The sequence below is a fragment of the Podarcis filfolensis genome (genome assembly GCF_964270895.1).
Source record: "Podarcis filfolensis genome assembly, chromosome: 4".
NCBI lineage: Eukaryota > Metazoa > Chordata > Lepidosauria > Squamata > Lacertidae > Podarcis > Podarcis filfolensis.
The window spans coordinates 30,606,814-30,631,112 of NC_139607.1; the positions used below are offsets into that span (position 1 = coordinate 30,606,814).

The 24,299-nt window shown below is 42.8% G+C and overlaps 2 protein-coding genes across 3 annotated transcripts in view; one reads left to right on the top strand and one right to left on the bottom strand.

The window, feature by feature from the left end:
- On the top strand, nt 1-17,798 carry RNF149 (ring finger protein 149). Of its 2 annotated transcripts, XR_014547238.1 has the most exons (8): nt 1-738; nt 5,624-5,874; nt 6,893-6,961; nt 9,084-9,166; nt 10,056-10,152; nt 11,977-12,172; nt 12,782-14,718; nt 16,592-17,798. XR_014547238.1 is itself a non-coding variant. In XM_083610874.1 (7 exons), exons 1-7 carry the CDS (start codon nt 279-281, stop codon nt 12,838-12,840), a joined length of 1,215 nt encoding a protein of 404 aa, XP_083467000.1. In that variant the 5' UTR covers nt 29-278; the 3' UTR covers nt 12,841-17,798. The 2 variants fall into 2 exon arrangements, 1 of the variants encoding a protein (XP_083467000.1); XM_083610874.1 differs by having other exon boundaries at nt 29-738; nt 12,782-17,798.
- Nucleotides 13,149-24,299, bottom strand: part of CNOT11 (CCR4-NOT transcription complex subunit 11) — a 17,231-nt gene continuing 6,080 nt past the window's right edge. The window contains 4 exon segments of the mRNA XM_083610765.1: nt 13,149-20,038; nt 21,028-21,124; nt 22,641-22,843; nt 23,010-23,212. Of these exon segments, the coding sequence (XP_083466891.1) occupies nt 19,841-20,038; nt 21,028-21,124; nt 22,641-22,843; nt 23,010-23,212 (701 nt within the window). The 3' untranslated portion in view covers nt 13,149-19,840.

Here is a 24,299-nt window from a genome sequence, read left to right on the forward strand (position 1 = left end):
AAGGGGGCGGTTCCCAAACGAGAGCGCGCGCCAGGCTGCATTTATGAGGGAAGGAAAGAGGACGGCTTTGCTTGGACGCAGGAAGGAGGCCTGGCCGCCGAGTCCCCGCCTCTTTGCCTTTCTCCTGGCCGGGGCGGGCGGGCGAGCCGGGCCGCCTCCCAGGGAAGGAAGGAAGGGGCGGGAACGCGGAGGTTGCCGCTTGCGCCGGCGCTGCCGCCTTTCGGTGCAGGCGGGCTGGGCGCTCCATTCGCCAAGCGCGCGCGCGTGTCGGGTTTGCCATGGTGCTGTTGCGCCGCGTGGCGCTGCCTCTGCTGCTGGCGCTGGCGGCGGTGGGGTGCCCGCGGGTGGCCTGGTCCCTGGTGTGGTACACGGCCTGGGTGACCACCATGTACACCGAGCCCGGCACCAACCGCACGGTGCAGGAGAGCACCGAGAGCGGCCGCTACGGCGACAGCTCGCCCAAGGACAACGCGCAAGGCCTGGTGGGCATCCCCCGCGGCGGAGCGGGGAGCGGCCGCCACATGGAAGGCTGCGCGCCGGGGATCGACTACGAGATCCCCAGGCCGCCCGGAGCGCAATTCGCGGGGACGCCTCCGCCGTGGATCGCTCTGGTGGCGCACGGGGGCTGCAGCTTGAAGGACAAAATCGCCAACGCCGTGAGGAAGCGGGCGGCTGCCGTGGTGATCTACAACGAGCCCAGGTTCGGCAACTCCACCCTGACCATGTCCTATAATTACGGTGAGTGATGCTGAAAGGGAAGAAGAGTTTGGGAAGTGGCAACTCGGGTAAGCTTGGAGTGGGGGGGGGACCTCTGGGGTTTGGCGCATCGTGTATTCACATCTAAAGTGGAACAAGGCTGCAGAAAACTTCCCTGGAAGCAAGTGCCGTATAAATTTAGGGCTGGTGTGGTGTGCCGTGTGGCAGGCAGTGCCACAGGCTGTACACAGGTGGTGAATGCTACTTTTGAGTCCCATGTGAAAGCACACACTCCTCTGGCCCAGTCTGCCCAGTCTGTATTGTGCTTGTTTTCAGAGAACATCTTCAAAAAGTTCTCTCCGCCACCTGTAGGGATGGTCTGTTTTACTACCTCGTTTGTGTAGGCAAGGCCTTAGTTTGGACCAAGCATCCCTCACATCTATGGCTGCACATGTGGAGCAGCAGAAGTTGACTTGAGTAAGAACAAATTAGCCCTGTTGCATCAAACCAAAGGCAGCCTTGGTTTGTGTTTGTTTGTTTGTTTCTTTTCTATCCTTTTCTTTCCTCCAAGAAGCTCAAGGTGCAATGATTGCCCCCCCCTTTATTTTGTCTTTATCATTTCCCTGTGAAGTAGGTTTTGGTGATACAGTGATCTACCAGTGAGGTTTAAAGGATGGGGATGTGGACCTGGTCCTCTCATGCTTCTCACAGTGCCACACGGTTGTCAATTGAATGACTCCCAAGCAGTTCACAAATAGGGATGAAGCCTTTGCCAGTTGCTGATCTTAGCAACTGGTTTTCAGTGGCACACTGCTGTGGACGTACTATATCTTTAAAGCACTTTTGAGGCACATCTCCAAAAGAATTCTGGGCACTATAGTTTTTCCTTCATAAAGTTACAATTCCCAGCAAACCTTAACCAACTACAGTGCTTCAAATGTGCTTTAAAGGCAGTGTGTACACATTATTGCCTTTGAATATGGAAGTTCTGTGTAGCCATCGTTTCTTACAGCCATTATTCGACTTATCCACCAATAATTTGCTTAGCGTTCTTTTAAAACCACCTAAACGTGAGTGTTCCTGCCAACCTAGCAGTTCAAAAGCACTTCAAAGTGCAAGTAGATAAATAGGTACTGCTCCGGTGGGGAGGTAAACAGCGTTTCCATGCGCTGCTCTGGTTCGCCAGAAGCGGCTTAGTCGTGCTGGCTGCATGACCCGGAAGCTGTACGCCGGCTCCCTCGGCTGATAAAGCGAGATGAGCGCCGCAACCCCAGAGTCGTCCACGACCGGACCTAATGGTCAGGGGTCCCTTTACCCTTTACCTTTAAACATGAGTGTAGGCTGTTGCTGCATCTTGTGACGATGAATCCCATAAAGTAATTATGCTCTGTGTGAAGAAATACTTCCTTTTGTCTGTCCAGAATCCAGATCCTAGTTATTGTGCAAGAATAAAAATGTATTTCTGTATACTGTGCATAATTTTTATTTCCTGCCCCCCCGCCCCCCATTAACTTCTTAGCATGGAAATGGAAACCTAAAAAGCCTCAAACTAGAAAGTACTTTACTACTGAGCTACATAATCAGGAGTGCATACTGTAAACCGCCCTAAGACCTCCGGGTATAGGACGATATTCAAATAATAATAATAATACTTCTTAGCAGTGAACCAAGAGGAGCAATGGAAGCTGTGCAAAAGTTACGCCAGGTTTAAGGGAAGGTAAACTCCTTACTCAGGGATCATTTGCCAAGTCTCTGGAAATAGGAACGGGGCTGAGCTTGTACAGCAGGTTTGTTTGGAGATGTGATTTGGTTTAGCAGGTTTGACACAGAAACAAGAGCAGCTGTGGGGAGGAGCAAGGAAATGAAGATGCTGAACAAAGATGCCTACAAAGTTGTATTGTTCCCTATTATGAAAATGTGATATAGGACTTTTCAGATACAGTGGTACCTCGGTTTACAAACTTAATCCGTTCCGGAAGTCCGTTCTTAAACCGAGGCGCCCTTTCCCTAATGAGGCCTCCTCCCGCCAGTGCCGTTACACCGTTCGGCTTCCGTTCTTAGACAGAGGTAAAGTTTGCAAACCAGGACATTACTTCTGGTTTTGCAGAGTTCACAAACCAAATTGTTCTTAAAGCGGACTGTTCTTAAACCGAGGTACCACTGTAGCTGGAAAAGAAAATGGTCAGTGCTTCTGTATAAAACACCGAATAAACTGAAAAGCAAGTTGTTTGGATCTAGTTATTTCAAAACACAGTAGCTTCCTGGATCCACATCCTGTATGCCTGCTACCTGTTTGCAAGTTCCTCTAAATATTTTTTTGGCTTTGTTGCTTGTTTAATTATACAAGAGGTGCAGGAAAGAAGCCTTAACAGGCAGATACTATGTGCGCTTTTATAGGACACAGCATTCCATCAGCATTCAGAAATAAATGTGCTGTACTCAAAATGACCCGCATAAAGATGCTGAGCATGATTTTATAACTAACATATTTTTTTTGTGAGGACAAGTATAAAACCTCTTCTTGGGTGCATTTTGGTGTAATGGAGTGGAAAGCAGCATATGAAGTGATTGCAAGAATCGTTTGGGGAAAACAGCCTCAAGGAGACTGCATATGTATGATTCATCGCAGCAATATTTCAGGTTTCCTAAGTATTTAAAAAACTCTGTGGCTTGTTGAAAGCAAGACATAATGGAGCCAGATTGCATGAGCAGATGGGGGCATCATGTACAATAGAAGCCTGGTAACATACAGGTGCACTTTTGATGCATATTGGGTTGAAGGAGGACACAGGAAAACCAGCTCGGGTGCCATTCAGAAAAGAAAGAAAACTACACAGCAATAATAGAATAAAAGCACAACACCCAAAGCCAAGGACAGCAGAGTTAAAACATTAAATATAAGATCAAACACCAAGAGAAATAAGAAAATGTTTTTGCTTCCAGTCTAAAAGTTACAGGGCAGCATAGCATTCCTAGTGGGGATTTCGATGGTAGGCTGACATATAACAGGGCTTTCAAAGATTATCTGCCACGGGCAGATCTGCATGGGAGGAGGTGGTCCTTCAGATTCTGGTAATGTGGCTCTAAGGGACACGGGTGACGCTGTAGTCTAAACCACTGAGCCTCTTGGGCTTGCCAATCGGAAGGTCGGCGGTTCGAATCCCTGTGACGGGGTGAGCTCCCGTTGCTCGGTCCCAGCTCCTGCCAACCTAGCAGTTCGAAAGCACACTGGTGCAAGTAGATAAATAGGTACCTCTGTGGCAGGAAAGTAAACAGAGTTTCAGTGCGCTCTGGCACTCATCATGGTCCTCCATGCGCCAGTAGCGGTTTAGTCATGCTGCCCACATGACTCGGAAAACTGTCTGTGGACAAATGCCAGCTCCCTCGTCCTATAGAGCGAGATGAGCGCCGCAACCCCATAGGCGCCTTTGGCTGGACTTAACCGTCCAGGGGTCCTTTACCTTTACCAATGTGGCTCTAAGCAGTTTGTGTACTAGTCGCCAGCACTTTGAATTGGACCCAGAAGCAAAACTGGAGTCTATGTCTACACACGGATTGTTTCCCATGGCCTTTTTGTGGGGGACCTCTTCTTCTGTCCTGACTTTTCTGGGGTGGGGGAATTGCACGTGGTTGGTTGATGCCTAGCTTGTAGCCCTGAGGCCAGAGTTTCATGAGTAGAGAAGTATGAAGTTCTCTTCCCCAAGCCCCAAATGCTACATATATGGAAATTGGAGATGAGGAAGGCTGATAAATGGAGGAACTGGTTAAGGGAAGCGTGGTTGAATCATGAATGGCCTGTTTCTTCTTTGATTAAAAACAAACATGTAGCATCTCTGGATTGCAACATTTGAGCATCCTGATTGACATCCTGATAGCTTAAGAGGCCAAGATACGAAACTGCTTCTTAAAAGTAGGTCACTGGAACTGTTTATATGCACTATATATTTTTCTTTTCTCGAACGCAGCCCTTCTCTGTGTTGTGAAATTAGTTATTGCAGTCGCAGTGTCTGCAATCACTTTAGTCAGTGTTGAAGCATTTGCAAAATCAGAATATTGTCAGTTACAAACTTAATGTGGAGGAGGGATGTTTTTCTTATTGGCTTACTTATAGCAAAACAATGCTGTTGATCTTATTCCGCCTCTTCTGGGTTTTAAGCATACATACAGGAAGCACAGTAAAAGTTGAGCCCAAGTGCATGCTATTTAAAGTTTGGGAACAGGTGGGTGGCAAGTAAACATAGTTACATCGCAGGTCTATTCACCATCATTCATTGTATTTATATTTTCAAAACGAATCTTAATCTCAAGCTAAATTTATGCATGATATGGCCTCTCATCCTTATGTGTAATCTTGCTTGGGCTGTCAGGTATGGCAATCTCAAGGAGCCAATAATCCAAAAACAACAAGGGTTTAGTAGAGAGGAAAACTCAAATATCAAGACACTCTTATGGTCCACATGTCTCTTGATTGCAGATTTATAAACCATTTCACAACAAGAATTTACCAAAGTGGCATAGAATGAAATAAGATGAAATACAAAATATTACAAACAGAAGACAGTACCCTCCCCCCGCCAAAAAAACCAACAACCACAAATTGGCATGTGGGAATCTTGATAAGCCTCAAATAGAAGGAGGACATGTCAGGAGATGAACGCCACAGAATGTCTAGAGTGAAAAGATTCCTGGATTCTAAGATTTTATTATAATTTAAGACTTTGTTTTCTCTATTATAAGGGGGAGAGCATGGCAGTTGTAGGACTTATTCTTGCATTATATCCAACAACATGCTGGGTAGGATCTTGAAGGAAAAACTACAGCAAAATTACTTCTTGTGTACTTTATGTAAGGTTGCCTGGATTTCATACAGAGAATAAAAAAGCTGTGCAAGAGCCCACATGACTCCTGTTTTTCTTTCCCTTGACAGGTACTGGCAATGCAGTTGTAATTATGGTTGGATATCCCAAAGGCATGGAGATCTTGGAACTGGTGCGAAGAGGGATACCAGTGAGGATGTCTATTGGTGTTGGCAAGCAACACATGCAAGAATATATCAGTGGACAGTCTGTTGTATTTGTATCGATTGCATTTATCACCATGATGATCATATCGTTGGCATGGCTTATATTTTTTTATATACAGCGCTTCCTCTATAGTGGATCACATTTTAGAAACCAGGTAATTACATGGGTGATTTTTCTTCTTCAATTTCTGTAGTGAAAAATGTTTGCTTGTAATTAGGGCTGCGATTCCTGTGCTTGGCATAGAGAGAAGCACTGTTGCAATGGTTTTGATCTGAGTCTTACCTTCATGTGCATATTGCACATTTGCCAATATCCTGTGCACATTCCCATTTCATGTGTTAACACTGGGCCAACATAGGTGCAGGATTGCTTTTGTGCCTTTCAGTTAAAGGAACCCTTAGATATTGGATAAGTGAGTTGTTAGATTACTCAGCATCTCAGGTGGTTTTGTAGCCTTATTGGAGTTCACCGATTGGGTCTGCGTTGCTCCCAGACAGGAGGAAGGAAGTCAAATGACACCGAGGGTTGGTTCAGAGAAAGAGTTCTTTATTTCTGCTTTCCGGAACAGCAGAAAGGCACCTGTGTGGTGTGTCCACAACAAGTCCAAAGAAATGAGAAATTTCATGCAGTATATATATCCTCCAGGCACCCTCTCCCTCCTTCCCCAGGAATCCAACCACGTCAGCCTATACACACAGGCTGACATCACATATGTTCCTGCTCTTAACCATAAAAGGGTATTCTTTCCTGTACTTCTGACCATAAAAGGGTATTCCTGTTCCTACTCTTATCTTGGAGCAAGAGGTAACCAACTCCAAGAACACACTCTGGCGCTATTCCCGGACTAGGTCTGTGCGTCAGGACGTAAGATAAGACCTAGACATGTCATCCCTACTCCACTGGAACAGCCAAGGTCATCCTTGCTGTCACGAGCTGATAAAGGAGAGGGCTCTGAGCACTTGTTTATACAGCCGGGTTTTTGTTTATACATTGACTCAGAGCTCAAGTTAATGGATTTTAGCTAAGGAAAAATAGGGATTTTGGTGCCCGTTTCAAACTGCCTGCACAGTCAGTTTTGGGTTTGGGAAACCCATTCCTTCAGTTTCTCATATAATCTCATTTAAATATGCACTACTGATTGAATTGGTTGTGTGTATGGTGTTGTTTTTTAGGGCCATAGAGAAGAAACCATAAAAGCAATTGGCCAGCTTCCACTGCATATTGTAAAGCATGAAGATAAGGTAATGTCAATCAGACTAATGTAGATGGAAACATCTTCCATTAGCAGAGTTTCTTTAAAATGAAATGAAATAAGATGGCTTGGTCAGAAGAGCATGAGACTCTTATTCTTAGGGTCATGGGTTTGAGCCCCAAAATGGGCAGAATATTCCTGCTTTACAGGGGATTGAACTAAATTGGGCTTAGGGCCCTCGTATTTACAGGACCGCCTCTCCTGGTATGCCCCGCAGAGGACCTTAAGGTCCATGAATAATCACAGTTTAGAGGTCCTGGGCCCTAAGGAAATCAGATTATCCACCAGGGCCAGGGCCTTCTCAGTGATGGCTCTGACCTGGTGGAATGCTCTGTCCCATGAGACCAGGGCCCTGCAGGATTTAACTTCCTTCCGCAGGGCCTGTAAGACAGAGCTGCTCTGCCTGGCTTTCAATTTGAACTTAGCCTTCCCTCCCCCTCCCCTTTTTATGAAGATTACCCGCTCTGGGATCCCACAGCTAATTCTCCCCTGGTCTCCTCGCTGGCCCAAATAGGACTAATTTAGCCAGCTAGCCCTGGTGATCATCTAATGTTTATTGGATGGATTTTCCCCCTAAATTGATTTTTGAATTCTGAATTTATTGTTATTCACGTTTTATACTGTATTTTATGCTGTTTTTTGTTGCATCAATTAAGTGTTTTAAATTTGTTATTAGCTGCCCTGAGCCTGGTTTTCTGAACCGGGAATGGTGGGTATAAATTATTATTATTATTATTATTATTATTATTATTATTATTATTATTATTATTATATTAAATGACCCTCATGTCCCTTCCAACTCCTCAGTTCTGTGATTCTGTGAACTTCCTTTGCCTGGTAACATACACGGGTAGGTGTATGTAGAATCTCATTGGTTGCTCCATACACCCAAGGGAACTTCATCAATAACAGCTTGTGATGACACATTGTAAGCTGCTTCTGAAACCAATGAGCTTTTTTTAAAAAAGTCTGATATGGCAAAAACAGAACAATAATAATAGAACAAGCATTCCAGAATGCAAACCCAAGGTCTTAGGCATGCCAAAAGTATCATTTTTTAAAAAAAACCAAAACAACCACGCTGTTTCTGAGAAAGGGAGTCTCATGTTCTTGTTTGCTCTAAAACCCTAGGTCATGAGTCTATAATTTGTTCAGTGCACCACATAATTGTACAAGAAGGCACACAAATACAAAATTGTACATAATTGTTCTTAGTTATGGGAACTGCTCTGAATTTCTGGCACAGTAATATAATAATATCAGTTGGACTTTGCAATAATTTGTGAAGATGATCTAACTGATACCAAATGCTAATATGACTGAGCCACGCCCGGATACTTACAGCAGAGTGTTCATAATTGCCCAAACAGAGTTAATAGGTTTCTCTGGGCAGAGCCAATAGCAGCAAAAGTCTTGCTGTTGCTACTTGGCCGAGTTAAACCATTTTATAGCTATGTATTTTAGCAACAAGTGTCCTGATCATCACGTGAACCGTATATGAGTGGCTTAAGAGATTGCATAAAATAAATGCATATATATATATATATATATCTAGGTTGGCCAAATCTGCTGATGCCAAGCAACATATATTGGTTGTGGCTGAACTTTATAGTCCAGCGTCCTGAATAATTTGGTTTACTTGATTTCTGCTCCTGACTTAGAAACTACAAATATTCTAACATAAGTCTCACCCTATTTGAGTATCAGTGGGAATTTCAGGTAAGACCTGTATGGAATACCTGTATTCCATACATGTAGCTTGCTGTATTTTCACTTGGCTTGAAATTGATCAGCTCACTATTTTCCAGCCAATTTTTGTAATCTGTTATGGTATTTCAACATTTAGAATTTGAGTTGGCCGCTTTGCAGATGCAAAGATATTTGCTGTATATTCTTAACATGGTATTTCAGATTAAGTTAGTCTTTTTGTATCATTTGTGTGCTCTGTAACATTGCATTTCTTTAGAATTTCTTGTCCTGGTATCTGAATTTCTTCCCTGCTTATTTTCAAAGAAATGGCTGCAGAAGACTTGGATACTTATAGTACCTTTATTTTACAAAGTTGTGCAAGGCTTAACTTCAACATTAACTATACTTTTGTTCTTCTAAAGGGCTTGAATGTCGATGCTGAAAATTGCGCTGTATGCATTGAAAACTACAAACCAAAGGATATCGTTCGAATCCTGCCTTGCAAGTAAGCTTATTAAAATTTGCTTCAGTGGGGTATCATTACTTGGGAACTATTTAACAAAACTCGTTAAAAAAAAATCGAGTCCCCAGTGTTTTTAAGATTGGAGAAAAATAAATTCACAGTAGCTTTTTGATTTATTTTTCATTCAAACCTATAAACTTGCAGGTAATGCATTCTTGTTTTGTACAGTGCTGGTGATAGGGAGGCATTCGTTCAGTTCTTCCAACTTCTGTGCCCTAAAAACAGGGATGAGGAACTTGTGGCTGCTCGACAGCATTTCCTGACAAGTTGTCCAGGGTGGGTTCCATGAAGTGGGTGCCACCACATTGAAAGGCCCTGTTAGGAGTAGATTGTCAAAACCAACCTCAGGGGCATGTGCTGCCAGCAGAAGGGTCTTTCCCAGTTCGGGGATTGAATAGGGCACTATGGGAGATGGCAGCTTCTCAAATTACCAGGTCCTAAGTTTTTTAGGGATATATAGCTCTCTACCAATATCTATCTTGACTTGCTAGCAAATTAGCAGCCAGATCAGATCCTTCAAAGGGAGGCATTATATGCTGATAATACGGGGCCTCATTCAGCTGCCAAGCCACAGCATTCTGTGCTAGCTGAAATTTCCAGACCACCCCTCAGGCGCGACCCCATACAGTCATTCAGTGGTCCGTGCGCCACTATTAACTACAGATTTAATTTGTGCGGGAGATTGAATTGCATAGTTACCCTGGATCTTGCCAAGGTGGGGATTGTTTTCGGCCTGCTCAGCAAATGCTGCAATGCTGCCTTATCAAAGTTTTGCTTTAGATAAGCTTTTTGTTCCTTTAATTTTGCCAAATTTCATTGCATAAAAGAACAGCCCTTATATTTGATTTCAAAAACTACGATGTCTCTTCAGGCACGTCTTTCACAGGCATTGCCTCGATCCCTGGCTGCTGGAACACAGAACGTGTCCAATGTGCAAACTAGATGTCATCAAAGCGCTCGGATATTGGGTAGGTTGGAAATGTGTAACTAAATCTGTGATAAGGCTCTAGGCATCCTGTTTGGGGCCAGGTAATACCTGCGCCAGCCAAGCATCCAGCCAGCCACGGCATATTACTTTTTGCAGGGAGGAGCCCAAGCTGGTTTTATCTAGAGAAGGTGCCTGTTGTTATGGTCAATTCAATTCTGCATAATCAGAAGCCGGAAATCTGTCTCGTTGAACTTCACCAGTGAAAACTAGGTACATGTTGACGAAACAATCTGGCAAGAGCAACCAAACCAAGATCAAAACTCAATACTGCTGACTGCAAAGTACCAGCTTGCCCCTCCCACCCCCCCACCCCCATCATATGTTCTCCTTGTGTAGGACCAAATCTTTTTAGAAAGGCTCAGGCTCCTCCTTGTCCCAGTGGCTCATTTCCTAAATCACTGTAGTTGGGCAGACATTCAGCTCCTCAGTGAGAAGACTCATTGAGTTAGGTCCGCTGCGCTACAATCTCTTCCAGCCATCCAGGATGTGAGCCTGAACCAATACGTTTCCGAGCACAATTCAAAGTGTTGGTGCTGACCTTTAAAGCCCTAAGCGGTCTCGGTCCAGTATATCTGAAGGAGCGTCTCCACCCCCATCGTTCTACCTGGACACTGAGGTCCAGCGCCGAGGGCCTTCTCGGTAGTGGCGTCCGCCTTGTGGAATACCCTCCCGCCAGATGTCAAAGAGAACAACTACCAGACTTTTAGAAGACATCTGAAGGCAGCCCTGTTTAGGGAAGCTTTTAATGTTTGATGTATTGTGGTATTTTAATATTTCTTTGGAAGCCGCCCAGAGTGGCTGGGGAAGTCCAGCCAGATGGGTGGGGTATAAATATATTATTATTATTATTATTATTATTATTATTATTATTATTATTATTGCAGAATCCATGTTTGGTCTGAAAGGGTCTTCATGCTCAGTCCATAGCATCTCATTTAGCATGGCTGGGGAAGTTTTTTTCTCCCTGATTGACAACCCTGGGAAGTTTCACCAGTCTGGATATCTGAGATGGAATGTGTGTGTTGTGATTGCTGAGCTACCACAGGCAGTTGTCTAAAAGCAGCTTGGCTCGGCTCAGTTGCTAATTTCATCTATGTCCCCTGAAAACGGATGTGCTTCTATAAATGAGTGGCTGCCACTGTTGAGATGTGTATAAAGCTGCCCCTGGTGGTGCATTTATTTGGCAAAGCAGTTTTGTTGATTTCAGAATTAAGTGTGGGGGAGGTCATAGCTGCGGTGTGCCAACATGTGGGCTTGGGAAAGCAGTTTGACCTCACCCCCAAAGGCACATGCCCCGATTTTCTCCCGGAACAGGCAAATACCAACCGAAATACATGTGTTCTGCCCCATCCTGCCTTCTGGCTATGTTACAGTGTGAAAGGAGTTAGGAAATTGGCTTATAAGTTTTGGTTTAAAAAGAGAGAGAGAGAGAGAGAGAGAGAGAGATATCCTGGTACATTAGCTTGATCTCTTTTCCCTTCTCCCCCACCCCTTTTCAATAACAGTCTTGCTCAGGGGTCAGCAAGCCTTTTCAGCAGGGGGCCGGTCCACTGTCCCTCAGACCTTGTGGGGGGCCAGACTATATTGGGGGGGGAATGAACGAATTCCTATGCCCCACAAATAACCCAGAGATGCATTTTAAATAAAAGCACACATTCTACTCATGTAAAAACACCATGATTCCCAGACCGTCCGCGGGCCGGATTTAGAAGGCGATTGGGCCAGATCCGGCCCCCAGGCCTTAGTTTTCCTACCCATGGTCTTGTTGGTTAACACTTCTCCCCCCCCCCCTTCAACTTCAAAGGGAGGGCCTGCAGATGAACAAGAAGTTGCAATGCCTGAATCAACAAGTGGCAGCATATTGGCCGAGAGCTGGAGTATTGCTGTGCCAGAAGAGAACAGAAATGAAACAAGTGACTTATCAGCGTCTTCTGCTAACGGATCTCCATCAAGTAGTAACGGTTTAAAAGAGGATGCAGGTGAAAGAACAGCCTTACTTGGTATGTAACCTTATGTCATGTTTCTTTTTTGTAGAAACTGATATCCTAGAAACCAGATGTCAGATTCAGCATCTGAGTTGAACTGTGGATATACTTAAAAACCTTGATTATCTCACTCAGCTGGGCAGATCAAAGGAGGTTCCCATGCTGTTTTTTGTAGATCAGAGCACTAATCCCAAACTCTTTTGCATACTTTATGAAGGTCTTTGCTGTGGTCATTCTGCAGGAAGAGCATAACACAATTGTAAACATGGATCAACAGAAATGATACTAAAGGGGGGATATATGTTTCACTCTTTGAGGATAGAAACTCAAGCTGAGAAACTCTCCTGAGTTTCTGAGGAGAGGCTGACTTGAAAGAACAATATTTTCTTCTAGGAAACTGTCCATAACCCTGAATAGTGTTTGTTTATTGTTATGATAAATGTTTTGGGAATTCAAAATTCATTTGCCTTCAAGGCTAAACCATGATGCTTTTGTTAATGCAAATTGTTTTTAGCTTAGATGACTTGGTTCCCAATTAAATGATGCACTTTAGGCATGTGTTATAATTTCTATACTATAGACAGTGGAACTCAAAGAGTATTAAACATGTTATGTATTTTCTAGAAACGGATGGCAGAGATAATCGACTTGAAGAACACCTGTCTAATGGAAACACTGTATGAAAGCTTGACAGTTTGAACTGGGAGCGAAATGTCTATTTTGTTTTGTTTAAATGCTGTGGACTTGTGTCTAGCTTAAATGTGTTACTTTTCTAATTCATGTTTCAAAAGGGCTAATAACTAGAGGCTTTGCTTGGTAAGAAGAGTAATACCTGATACAAAATGCAATAACTCTAGTATGAGTTCCTTCTTTTGACCAAAAATGAGAGTTGAGAAATGAGACAAATTTATGAGCTTGGGAGGCTTGGTGAGAACCAGAAGGGAAAATATCTGTTGCTACTTAGAAAACTGGCCTATTTTTAAAAAGCTCATTTGGCACTTGTTGAGATTGCTGCTCTTTTTCCATGGAGATTTCCCTTTGCAACTTCTTTTGTAAGAAACAGGTTCTCTTTCTTCGCTTGGTTTCCTTGTCCCTTGGTTTGTAGGGACACAAATCGAGTTAAGGAAGGGAGCTCCCAAGTGAAAACTCCCCCTGGAAAAAGAGTAAAAAGTTCAGAAGTAATCTCTGTGCTAGAACAGCTATTACAGGATCAATACTAGGACTACAAATTGCACAGGTTAACAGATAAATGTGGGTGATTTATGATAAATGTACATATAGCACATATGCAACACTGAGGTTTACTTTTTAAAAATTGTGTTTTGAGTGCATAATATGGACCTGCAAAGTATTCCAGTAGTTTTGAGAATTTCTGCCACGTGCTTGCCGAAAAACCTGATGACTTTTTCATTTGCCTGTTAGGTCAATAACTTTAAGGTGTGCCACACAGTTATTGTAGCTGGCAGGCAATCTATTAGTGCCTCGGGCAACGCAAACGAGCTACCTTTGACTGTGAAACACAGTGGTGCAGCAGTTGTTCATGTTGCACATGGAGAGTAATTTAACTTAAACTCTTCTCCACTCTTTCCCTTCACTGTTGTTTTTTTGTATGCGGTTTTTGGATTTTTCTCTACCTTAATTCATTCCTGAGATGTTCGTAAAGTTATTGTTTCTGTTATGCAAAGGATTGTTAGATGCTTCCAAGTAGAGGTTTGCACAATATAGTTACTGGGTTTTTTACTGTGCTAGATTAGCAGTATTGTGCCTTAGAGTAGTTGAAAAGCACTAAGCCTGAAGTGTACAAAATAGATACCACTGCACTGTTTAATTTTTACCTCTGCTTCAGGTAAATCTATATACAATAAGCTCTAGAGGAAAATGGTGAATTGTGTATTTATAGTTCTCTTAAGCGTTGGATGAACATTTTAGAATTCTAATAGTTATAAATGAATGTACGGAATCATACCGCCAAGTCTGTAAGAAACGTTTTGCACCGTGTTTAAACTTAGATATTTGGTAAGGTGCTTTTTTTAATGTCAGAGAAAATACGCAACCTAGTACTTAAATTGGATCAGTATTTAATTTCAGTATTTTCAAGTTTGGGGAAGAGGAATTCAAACATGGGTGGGGGCAGATGCAGGAAGAAACAGGGTGAAGATTCTGATAGAAATCCTACCAAAATATTCTGGGGACCTCGCCACCTTCTGTGACGAGAGTAACCCAGCCAACATGTCATGCATTAAAATTGGCCTCTGCAAGACCTGCCTGCATCTTACAGCCAGCACTTAATGGAGTGGACCATGCCATGACTACTCCCTGCGTCTTCAAACAATATGGATGCTGCTTTCAAAAAGGAACTGCCTTTGAACTGTTCAGTCACTCATCTTTCCCTACATCCTTAGCACAAAGCGGAAGTGTTACTTGGTTACTTGTTTTCAGCACATCACAACTCCAGCTTAGCATCGCGGAAAAAGTAGAACGTCGTTTTTTGTGTGCCTTGAAAGTCTCCAGATCCTTCCTAACATTTGCAATGTAGCACCTGCCTCGGAGAAAGCAGTATGGTGAGTACCAACTACATTTCCCCCCTGTAAAAAGAGTTGGGTTTATGATTGCATTTCTTCCTGGATTTTTTTCTTAAAGGTCTGCGAAAGCAGCCAATAACAGTCATATTAAAACTTAACGGCGCATGTGAACCAGAGTTTTGGAATATGGAGTCCACATCTAGCTGTTAGGCACTAAATGTGCTTTACCTGTCCCTCTCTGAATATAGCATCTTGGAAACTTGGCTGTAGGTAGATGTGTAGAAACATGCAGGTGGTGTCTGCTGGGAAGGGAAGAGTTTCCCATGGCAACAGGGTATGATTTCTGCGTTATGTGCAATTTATTTCCTATCCTAGAGCTGTTCTGTTAGCTTTTTTTGCTCTCCATGTCTTTATCCATCCCCACCCCAAAGTCTAATATTGGAGGGAATGAAATAGGCATCTTGGAAGCAGACTCAGTTATGCAAATTATATAGGTAAATTATCTAAAGTAAATTATAAGTAAGCAAATTATATAATCTGAACACAGCATCTGACCTTGGACAATTAGAATTGTTTGTTTTTTTCTGAGATGGGCTGCTAATCGTTCGATTTCTGTATGGCTTTGTGTGCTGCTGAGGAGTGATGACAAAAAAGGCCGAATTGCAGTGCTTGCTAACAGTTTTCTCTCTAAAAGACACGATGACAAAACTTCCTGAAGCGACCTTTTCGTCTGACCTCAGTAACGTCACACAAAGTAAAATGACAGGCCTATGTGAACTTTAAAATTAGACTATCTCTAGCCTGCAAATGGTCAAAATCGCCTAAGTACGGATAGATGCTGCATTCAGATGTATCCGCAACTGACCTTGTGCTTCTCATTCCCTCCTTCCCTTTTGCTAAATGGGAGAAGTCTGAAGTCAGCAAGCCAACAATGAAACCTGGTTTGGGGGTTTTAGTTTGGGGAAACCCAATAATGGAAACTTACAAATCTTCCCTCCTTGCATGTGGGATGGTGCCATTATGTTTGAGCAGCATCTTTAGGCCCAAGGATTAGCCTGCCTTGACTAACGTTCTAAAATACCCCTGCCTAGGCACTCTTTGTAGACATGTCTGCCTAGAGCAATTCCTTAATTGTCGCTGGCAATATACTACTTTAAGACAAGGGTGGGGGGAACCTGCGGCTTTCCAAAAGGTGCTGGATTCCTACTCCCATCAGTCCCTGCTTGCATGGCAGATGGCCAGAGGTTAGAACAGTGGACTTAGCTGTGTTAAATTCCTTTCTTGCAGTGTATTGGTGGTGGGGGGCGGGGGCGGGGGGACATCCTCGAATAGGATGGGCTTCCAACTTGCTCCTATAGGCCAGGCTATGCAAACCAGGCGTGCAGGCTTGCAAGTTGCAGCTGCCATCTTGTGTGAGAGAGTCTCCCACAGGTGCCTGTCAAAGCAAGCAGGGCCTGAATGCCATCAATTCCCAGCAAAAAGGGTGTTCAGAGGCATCCTATCTCCATTGGTGGAAGCATAGCATAGCCCTTGTGGCCTGTAGCCATTGATAGCATTGTTGGGAGTTGTAGTCCTGGAACATTTTGATGGGCAACAGGTTTCCCTGTCCCCTTCTTCAGGCACCGAGCTGAAAAACCTTGTAGCTTGTTCTGTGAATGGAAGAGGTCTGCGATCTAGCAGAGGTTCCTACCTGCAGAAGTTGAGGAAGTGATTTCCCCCTCTTTCTTGCAAAATTTTCAGGGAGTTGTGTGGGGGACGGTGAAAATCACTTATTCTCCTTTCTGTGTGTTGAGCACAGCTCCCTGGATCATCGTTCAGCCCTGACTTTGGACAATCTATGTGCTTGAACAATTGTTCCTGCTAACTTGTGGTACGGAAATTGTTTCGACAACTCATTTCTTTTCTCATCTAGGTGTCCCGTCCCGTCCCCCGACAAACTCTTCTGGAACTTGCCCACACGGACTCGGCGCTGACTTACTGCTGCTACATTCTTAATTTTTATCTGTGAGACATCCCTTCTTTCAACTATTTTAAGGCAGAAAGATTCCATGTGTGGTCTGAAAAAGATTGACTTGCCTGCAGGTGTTGTCTCATATGACAGACATGGACATTTTGTATATAGGGCACTGGGTTTAATTTAAAATGTGTGTGTGAAAATGCACCTTAAAAAAGGCTTGAAGTACAGTAGTAGGTAAACTGCCTTAAACCAAAATAAGCCAATTGGAAATAACGAAAGCTGACTTTTCTCCTTTTGAGTGTCCAGTTTTTTAAGACAGTTGGCAGCAAAACAAACTAAAAGTGTTTCTGACCGGCCCTGTTTCAAGTGGGGCCTTCTGCTATAGTGGTGTCCTGTCAGCTGAAAAGGCCTGTGTGTCCATTTACTGGAAGTAGTTTAATATTATTCCTGAACAGAAAGCTACTGATAACAGTTTGACTTGTTGCTGTACAAAACTGAGGTTATTGAGGGTTTTGTGCTTGAGCCTGGTTTTAATTTTACAAGGCAGTTTCCGTGGCTCAAGTTTAATGTATAAAACAATCTCTACACACTCTTAAAAGCAAAATTCAAGTTTTCTTTTTTAAAAAGCAAGTTGCCTACATAGTCTCTGCAGAAACGGTGTAACTGTTTAGAATACTTCTATTGTGGAGGGTTGCTGTTACAGACTAAAATTGAACATGGCACCCTTCGTTACCAAAAATCTTGCCAGGGTACAATGTGCTTAATCCTTTTTCGAGCTGAACATTCTAGTGGTGGGGTGAGGGGCACATTGAAGCTTTTGCTTGAGCTGAAATAAAAATGGTAGTTCCTTCAGCTGATGACAAAGGGAGGACAGGAGCAGGACAACTCAGTGAAGGAGACAGCCTCCTTTCTTGTCAGCTGCTACCTGGTAAGCATTCACTCCATCAGTTCTCCTTGAAGTTTCCAATGAATAACTGGTTATCATTGTTTATTACCTCTACCACCTTAGTCGACTTTTTTGTTTTTTGTTTGGTCATGTCTTTTAAGATTGTAAGCCTGAGGGCAGGGACTGTCTTCATCAATCTTTAAGCTTTGTGGGGAGCCGTTTTGGGCTAAAGAGCAGGATAAAACATTCTATAAATAAATAAAAATGTGGAAAGTACTTAGCTCATTCTGTATTTCTATCATTAGCCTGTTCCCCTTCCTGATTTTTAAGCCTGCATCTAAAAGCCACTTGTAGATCAACATTTGCCTGGTAAGTGAAATTATAAGAATTATCCCAAACATAGATGTTCAGCATCCTCACTTCTAAATCCTTCCCTTAGCTGCTGTCAGCATAATTTCAGCTATTAAGTGTTGCAACTGGATTTTTCTAGATGAGACTGCTCAAGTTTTCCCTATGGTCAGGAAAAATGAACTAGAATGGTAAAGCAGACATAGGAATCCTCTGGCTCATGAATCAAAATAGACCTTATTTTTCCTAAAAGGCTTTTCCCCAAGCTGTGCCTACCTGACACCAGGTGTTAAGATACGTAATGGTGCTGCTGCAAAGGAACACATTGAATTCTTTAAATGTGCTCTTATTTTGTCCTGGGCCAAGGGGCTTGCATGCTATTATACCTTTAAATTTGACACCCAATGTAAGCCTTGCTGGAATTAGAGGTGGCACCTGCCAATGCAAATGTGGGCTTTGAAGTTGGCAAACTCCTTTCCTTGGGCATCTTGAGTTCAAACTCAAATTTGACATCAGGCAGGTGACAGGTGGGGCCCCCTGCCCATCTCTCCATGCAGTCCATGGATGCTTGTGGGAGCTGAGGGTCTGCTACAAGCCATCAGTTCAGACACTGGATGCAACTGTAATGTCAACTTCTGAATGCTTATAATGTGACTTGTCTGTTATTTATTAAGGTGAAGGTAATGGGACTTTTCACTTCATTGTGCTTTGGAAATGTTTACTTCTATAGATTTAAGGAGAACAAGGTACCTGGCTCAGTGGGGCACTCTGTTGCCTTGCTGGGGCTACAACGAAAGTAGCTCTCATGCCCTATTTTGAGTTTACCAGATCCTGTACCCAATTGCAAAGTTAAATTTTACACTCTCTCTGCAAAGGGTACCTTTGGACTCAAGGGCTGGGCTGAAACCATTAAAAAAAGAACTTAGGCTTTGAACCAAACAGACCATTAGTTCACCCAGCCCACTGTTTGCTGTCTAGAAGTAGCTCTGAATCTGCTGAGCGAGGTCATTCTGGATGGAATGTAGATGGAATATAGGACCTTTTGAATTCAAAGCACTTACAGAGCTCATTTCTCCCCCTCTGCAGAATCCTCAGAGTTGAGCCCTTTTTAACTCTTAAAATGAGCTGAACAGAAATAATTTGGAAGGGTTTCTGTGTAATGCAGTTGAGGAACTTTTAACCTTCAGGTTTTTCAGGATGCTGCAGCCTATGGAAACTGTTGGAGCAGTAAGCCATGGGGAAAGCGGGTCCTTGATAGCAGCCAGTTAGGGAGTGGCCTACCTCAGATATTGTTCTTGGGAAGATGAAGTTAGCAGCATCCCAAAAATATTTCTCACCGTTGCTTCTCAGGTAAAAATCTGCAGCTTTTTCAACTTGGTTCGGCCTTGTAAGGCAAACAATACCCTTCACGTGTGTTGCGATAGGTTTGATTATTTTTCTTTAACTCCGATAAGCAAGTACATTAAAATGCTAACACAACACTTGCTTACTGGAATCGAGTATCTTAGCAATCAGAGCAATACAGTACTTATTATCTCACATGGCTGGCCTGCTATGGAGCAGTGGAATTTTTAAGAAGGTCCATGGAGGCTAGTGACATCTCTTTGTACCTCTTTCAGAATCCTGGCATCCAATCAAAGAGGCATCTCTGAGGAGTGCTCAATGCTGAGGCCAAGTCAGTGGAAACAGGAACTAACTAAGGAGAGCAAACAGTCTCCTGCATTGTGAGTTTGTGACAGATCACTGAAGCCTTTCATGGGTACCTGCATTAGGGAGCTCTCCAATGAACACTTCAGGCCACACTAATAGTAGGTTAGGTTCAATATCATCAACATCATTCAAACTTCTCCAGCAAGAAAAAGCAATATTTAATACAGCACAAATAGCATCTTAATTGCAAGCAAATAGTGAACTATACAAAAATCATACAGAATCCTAATCCGATATAAAGCATTCTTCCAAATGAAGTATTATTTTGAAGTCTTCATCTCTGAAGGATTTTCACCAGTGTCAAGTGTCTTCAGCAATCGAAAAAGGCCAGCTGCTTCTCTTATCCGGCTGAATTCAATACAAAAGGCTTGCACTTCTATAAATAAGTCCTGTACATTAATTATTTTGTTCCGAATCAAGGATTGTAGAAAGACGCACACAAGTCGTACTAGCCGGTTCTGAAACATAGACGACACATGGGTTATATCTAATGTTAGTTCTACTCAAAGTAGGCTCACTGAAATTACAGTGGTACCTCTGGTTGCGAATGGGATCCGTTCTGGAGGCCCGTTCGCAACATGAATAGAACGCAACCCACAGCAGCGTGTCTGCGCACAAGCGGGCTGCGATTCGCTGCTTCTGCACATGACGTAATTTTGCACGCATGTGCGAGCGGCGAAACCCAGAAGAAACCCGTTCTGGTACTTCCAGGTTGCCGTGGGACGCAACCTGAAAATGTATCATGAAGCAAACGTAACATGAGGTATGACTGTAATGGAGACGACAAACTTGTGCTAACACTATATGTTGACTGTTGACCCAACAAAGCAGCAGCTCACAAAGTAGCTTCAGGGAAATAAAATCTCTTTTAAGAAGATCAAAACTGTTCATTTTATAAGCTAGTTAAAATTTACAGGCCTCACTTTTTAAATTCTGCAATAAGTAGCCTGTTTAAAAATCCCCCAGCCCAGGTGTCAATTTCAATCATCCAATGGTTTTCTTATTACTAAAAGCCACAATTCAGAAACACAGATTGAATTAGAGTATTTCATTTTAATTGCTTGGAAAATAACCCTAAAAAATAGATTGTGCTTTCCTCTTCTTTTTTTTGTTCCTTTTATATACCTTTAATAAGTGTGGGGGACCTTTTGGCCTTCCAGGTGTTGCTCATCCTTGGACCCTGGCCAAGATGGCTGGAGGCGATGCAAACGAGTCCAGCAATATCTGGAAGGCCATAGATTAGCCACCCCTACTTTAAAAGTATGGAATAGTAAGAACAGTAAGACACCAAAATACTGTGCTCCATGAGCAAGGCAAATATTTCAAATTCCCAGGTACAAATTATGTACCGGGTTTCATAAGGATATTCATCCCCCGCTCCAAGCCTGGGTGAACCAGTCCCAGAATTTCAATAGTTTCTCATTTTGAAATGCTTCCAAAAACCTACCTGCATATACTTGTCCTTAATTTGCTCACAAGTAGAAATACAGTTGGAGATATAAAGGTGAATAAATTCTGGAGGAAGATCAACTGCTGTGGTAAGACTGTTGGAAACGGAAAATAGTTGATTAACTATGAGAAGATCACCCATCAATTCTATGCTGGGGGGTGGGAGTTGATCCCATACCTCCTTAGCAACTACAATTTAGTTACAATGAATTTTTGCAAATGTTCACACAGCCTCCTACATTTATGGTGTGATATTAACATGAGAAGTGCGAAAAGGAAATATACAACTGCAGGTGTGAAAAGATCAGAAAGAGAATTTATTCTTTCAAAATGTAGGGCTGATACTTCCTTTGGGCTACTTTGTGCACAAGTCAGCTTAAAATTTCAACCCACCCCCAATCTTATGGTTTATTTTTTAATGGTACAGTATGATTATTCATTTCATTCATATCCCTCTTCTACAGTTGCATATATTCTGAGCTGATCTCTCTGCCTGAGTCTTTAGAATGAAGTCAGTGGGAGGGAAAGAATGAGCCGATTTTAAATTAATGGATTTGTCAATTGCCGTGCTACACATTTATAAAACCTTTTATCCTTGTTTGTTTTAAGAAATGCCCATGGTAACTAACAATGCATCACTAAAGCACATTAAAATAGTACGTTGTACTGAAGTTGGGAAGGAATTATTGTTTAAGAGATTATTACTAAGAACTAGTCAATCACAACTAATGGGATAACGACCCTCTTTCACTGTGGATGGTTATACATTTGCTGAACATGAAGTGGCTGTACATGTTTACTTTCCCACTACACCACCCCAATTTAAAACGCCACCTGTCCCTTCATAGGAATGGACACAGAGGCTCAATAACATTTACAAACAGCCAGCTGTTTGGTTTCTACCATCCTGAAAGTGCATAGATGGGTATCTTCCTCTGAGCTTGCACTGGCTCTTTCCAATGACTGTGGCTGTCAAAGAATACAAAAAGGAAGAAGAATCCAAGGATATGGAATACTCCTAAAGCTGCTCCCCACTGAACTATCCACAGGTCCACTGTCATGACATTCTCTCCAATTTCATGAGCTTAATTAAAAACTAGCAAAATTAGGACAGGAATGGGAAGGGGGCTCATGTATATGGAGAGCCCAAATGCTGTAGGGATTCCTGTTTATGTGCACAAATGCAATTCATCCACATGCTCTGTATATAGGACACAATATACCTCCCTGCCCCTATGTAGTCCCTGAATCTGGAGGCCAAAACACTAAATCTGAGAGATAAAGGAAAGTTAACACTGCCAATTCACCCCACTGCAGCCATTTTCTTATACTGGAAAAGCAAAGGGTGGGCTGGAATTAAACCTACCCTTAATGACAGCATTGTAAAGGATTAGGTCCAAATCCTTTGGACCAATCCGGCAATTCTGTTTCTGATTGTATCTCATGTACTTTGTCCGTAGAACTGAGTGCAAAACACTGAACTACACCAACATTCATATACAGGCACCCAGGATACTGTTCCTTGATGGGACCAAACTGGCTGCATGGATACTAGAAATCAAGCTCATTCAAAAATGCCAACAAAGCAATCTAAAGTAGACAAATAGTTACCGATTGACAACTTCCATTGAATGCAGAGACATGTCCATGTTGACCAAGACTGAAAAATACTCCGTTATCTGACTTGACTGCATAAGTTTAAGCAGCATTTCTATAGCAACCAAAGGATTATTTTCCACTAAATCAGGCAATTTGGCAGGAGTGAGGCCAATGTGGTAAACAAGCTTGGGGTCTTTCTCCAATTCTCCAAGGAGCTGCAGAGGGAAAATAAATAAATGGACACCTTAAGACTTAACAAGGCACAACAAAATATAGGTGACAATACTATATACTACTTTCAAGTTTAAGGATACTTTAAGCTCACATTAGAAAATGCACAGTAATGGAATTGGACTATGTACCACCTGACTATACACACACCTGCGTTTGCTGTGCTGATGACAAAGGACTTTTGAAAGCTTTGGCCATGATTCGTTTGATTTCCACTCCGGCACTGTTTTTCACACACATTGACTTGTCCCACTGAATGGCATGATCTGGCTCTATCGGGTTCAACCAAGCGAGCTCATCCTCACAAATGTGAAGTGGAGGCGGGGGTCGTATAAATTCTGGACGAAAATGGCCTGGGAAAATAATTTGCATTCATATCATCAATCTGAAAGCACCTGGTACAGAAAGCCTACTAAATATTATGCTCACTTCTCCCTAAGCATTACATTCTGAACACATAATGAAATACATTATGCCATATTGTCAGGCTCCGTGAAACAATCGTGATAGTTCAGATATGATAGTGGTGCAATGTTTGCAGCTGAGAACTTTCCTAAAACCTCCAATTCCAAAACAGGGTAATAGATAAACCACCATAAAAACCTGTGGGCAATCTGTCGCATGGTGATCCGGACGAATTCTACGGCGACACTTAGTGCATGATGGGAAATTACAAATCCATTCAGAAATCTGATAGTATAAACTAGAGTATAAGGCCCCATCTTCACTATTCATTCAAAGCAGTCTCCTACCACTCTAAACAGTCATGGCTTTCCCCAAAGAATTCTGGAGACACTAAAGGGGTACTAAGAGTCGTTAGGAGAACCCTATTCCCCTGAAAGAGCAACAGTTCTCAATAGCGTTTTGTCAATCAATTCCTCTTCCCAGGGAACTCTGCCTCTGTGAAGGGAATAAGGGTCGCCTAACAACTCTCAGCACCCTCAACAAACTACAGTTCCCATGATTCTTTGAGGGAAGTTGTGACTTTTTTACAGAGATGATACGGCTTTATGCGCAGTGCAGATGAGTCCTAAGTCTTCATTCATAGCTAGAATAATGGTAGAATATAGCACAGGACTGAACCATAGTACGGTGGTACCTCGGGTTATATACGCTTCAGGTTACATACTCCACTAACCCAGAAATAGTACCTCGGGTTAAGAACTTTGCTTCAGGATGAGAACGGAAATAGTGCTCCGGCAGTGCGGCGGAAGCGGGAGGCCCCATTAGCTAAAGTGGTGCTTCAGGTTAAGAACAGTTTCAGGTTAAGAACGGATCTCCAGAACGAATTAAGTACTTAACCCGAGGTACCACTGTACTACTTATTAGAACTAAGGTTACAAACCTAGGTTAGTTTATAGTTAGTGTGGAGAGACTAACCATAAACAAACCTGGATTTGGACAACATACTGAGCCAAACCATGGTTTAGCTCAGTGCAG

Coding starts and splice junctions, on each gene's coding strand:
- RNF149 (XM_083610874.1), top strand. CDS start 279: ATGGTGCTGTTGCGCCGCGTGGCGCTGCCTCTGCTGCTGGCGCTGGCG. Junction 5,875..6,892: donor GATCACATTTTAGAAACCAG/GTAATTACATGG, acceptor GTTGTTTTTTAG/GGCCATAGAGAAGAAACCAT. Junction 9,167..10,055: donor GTTCGAATCCTGCCTTGCAA/GTAAGCTTATTA, acceptor ATGTCTCTTCAG/GCACGTCTTTCACAGGCATT.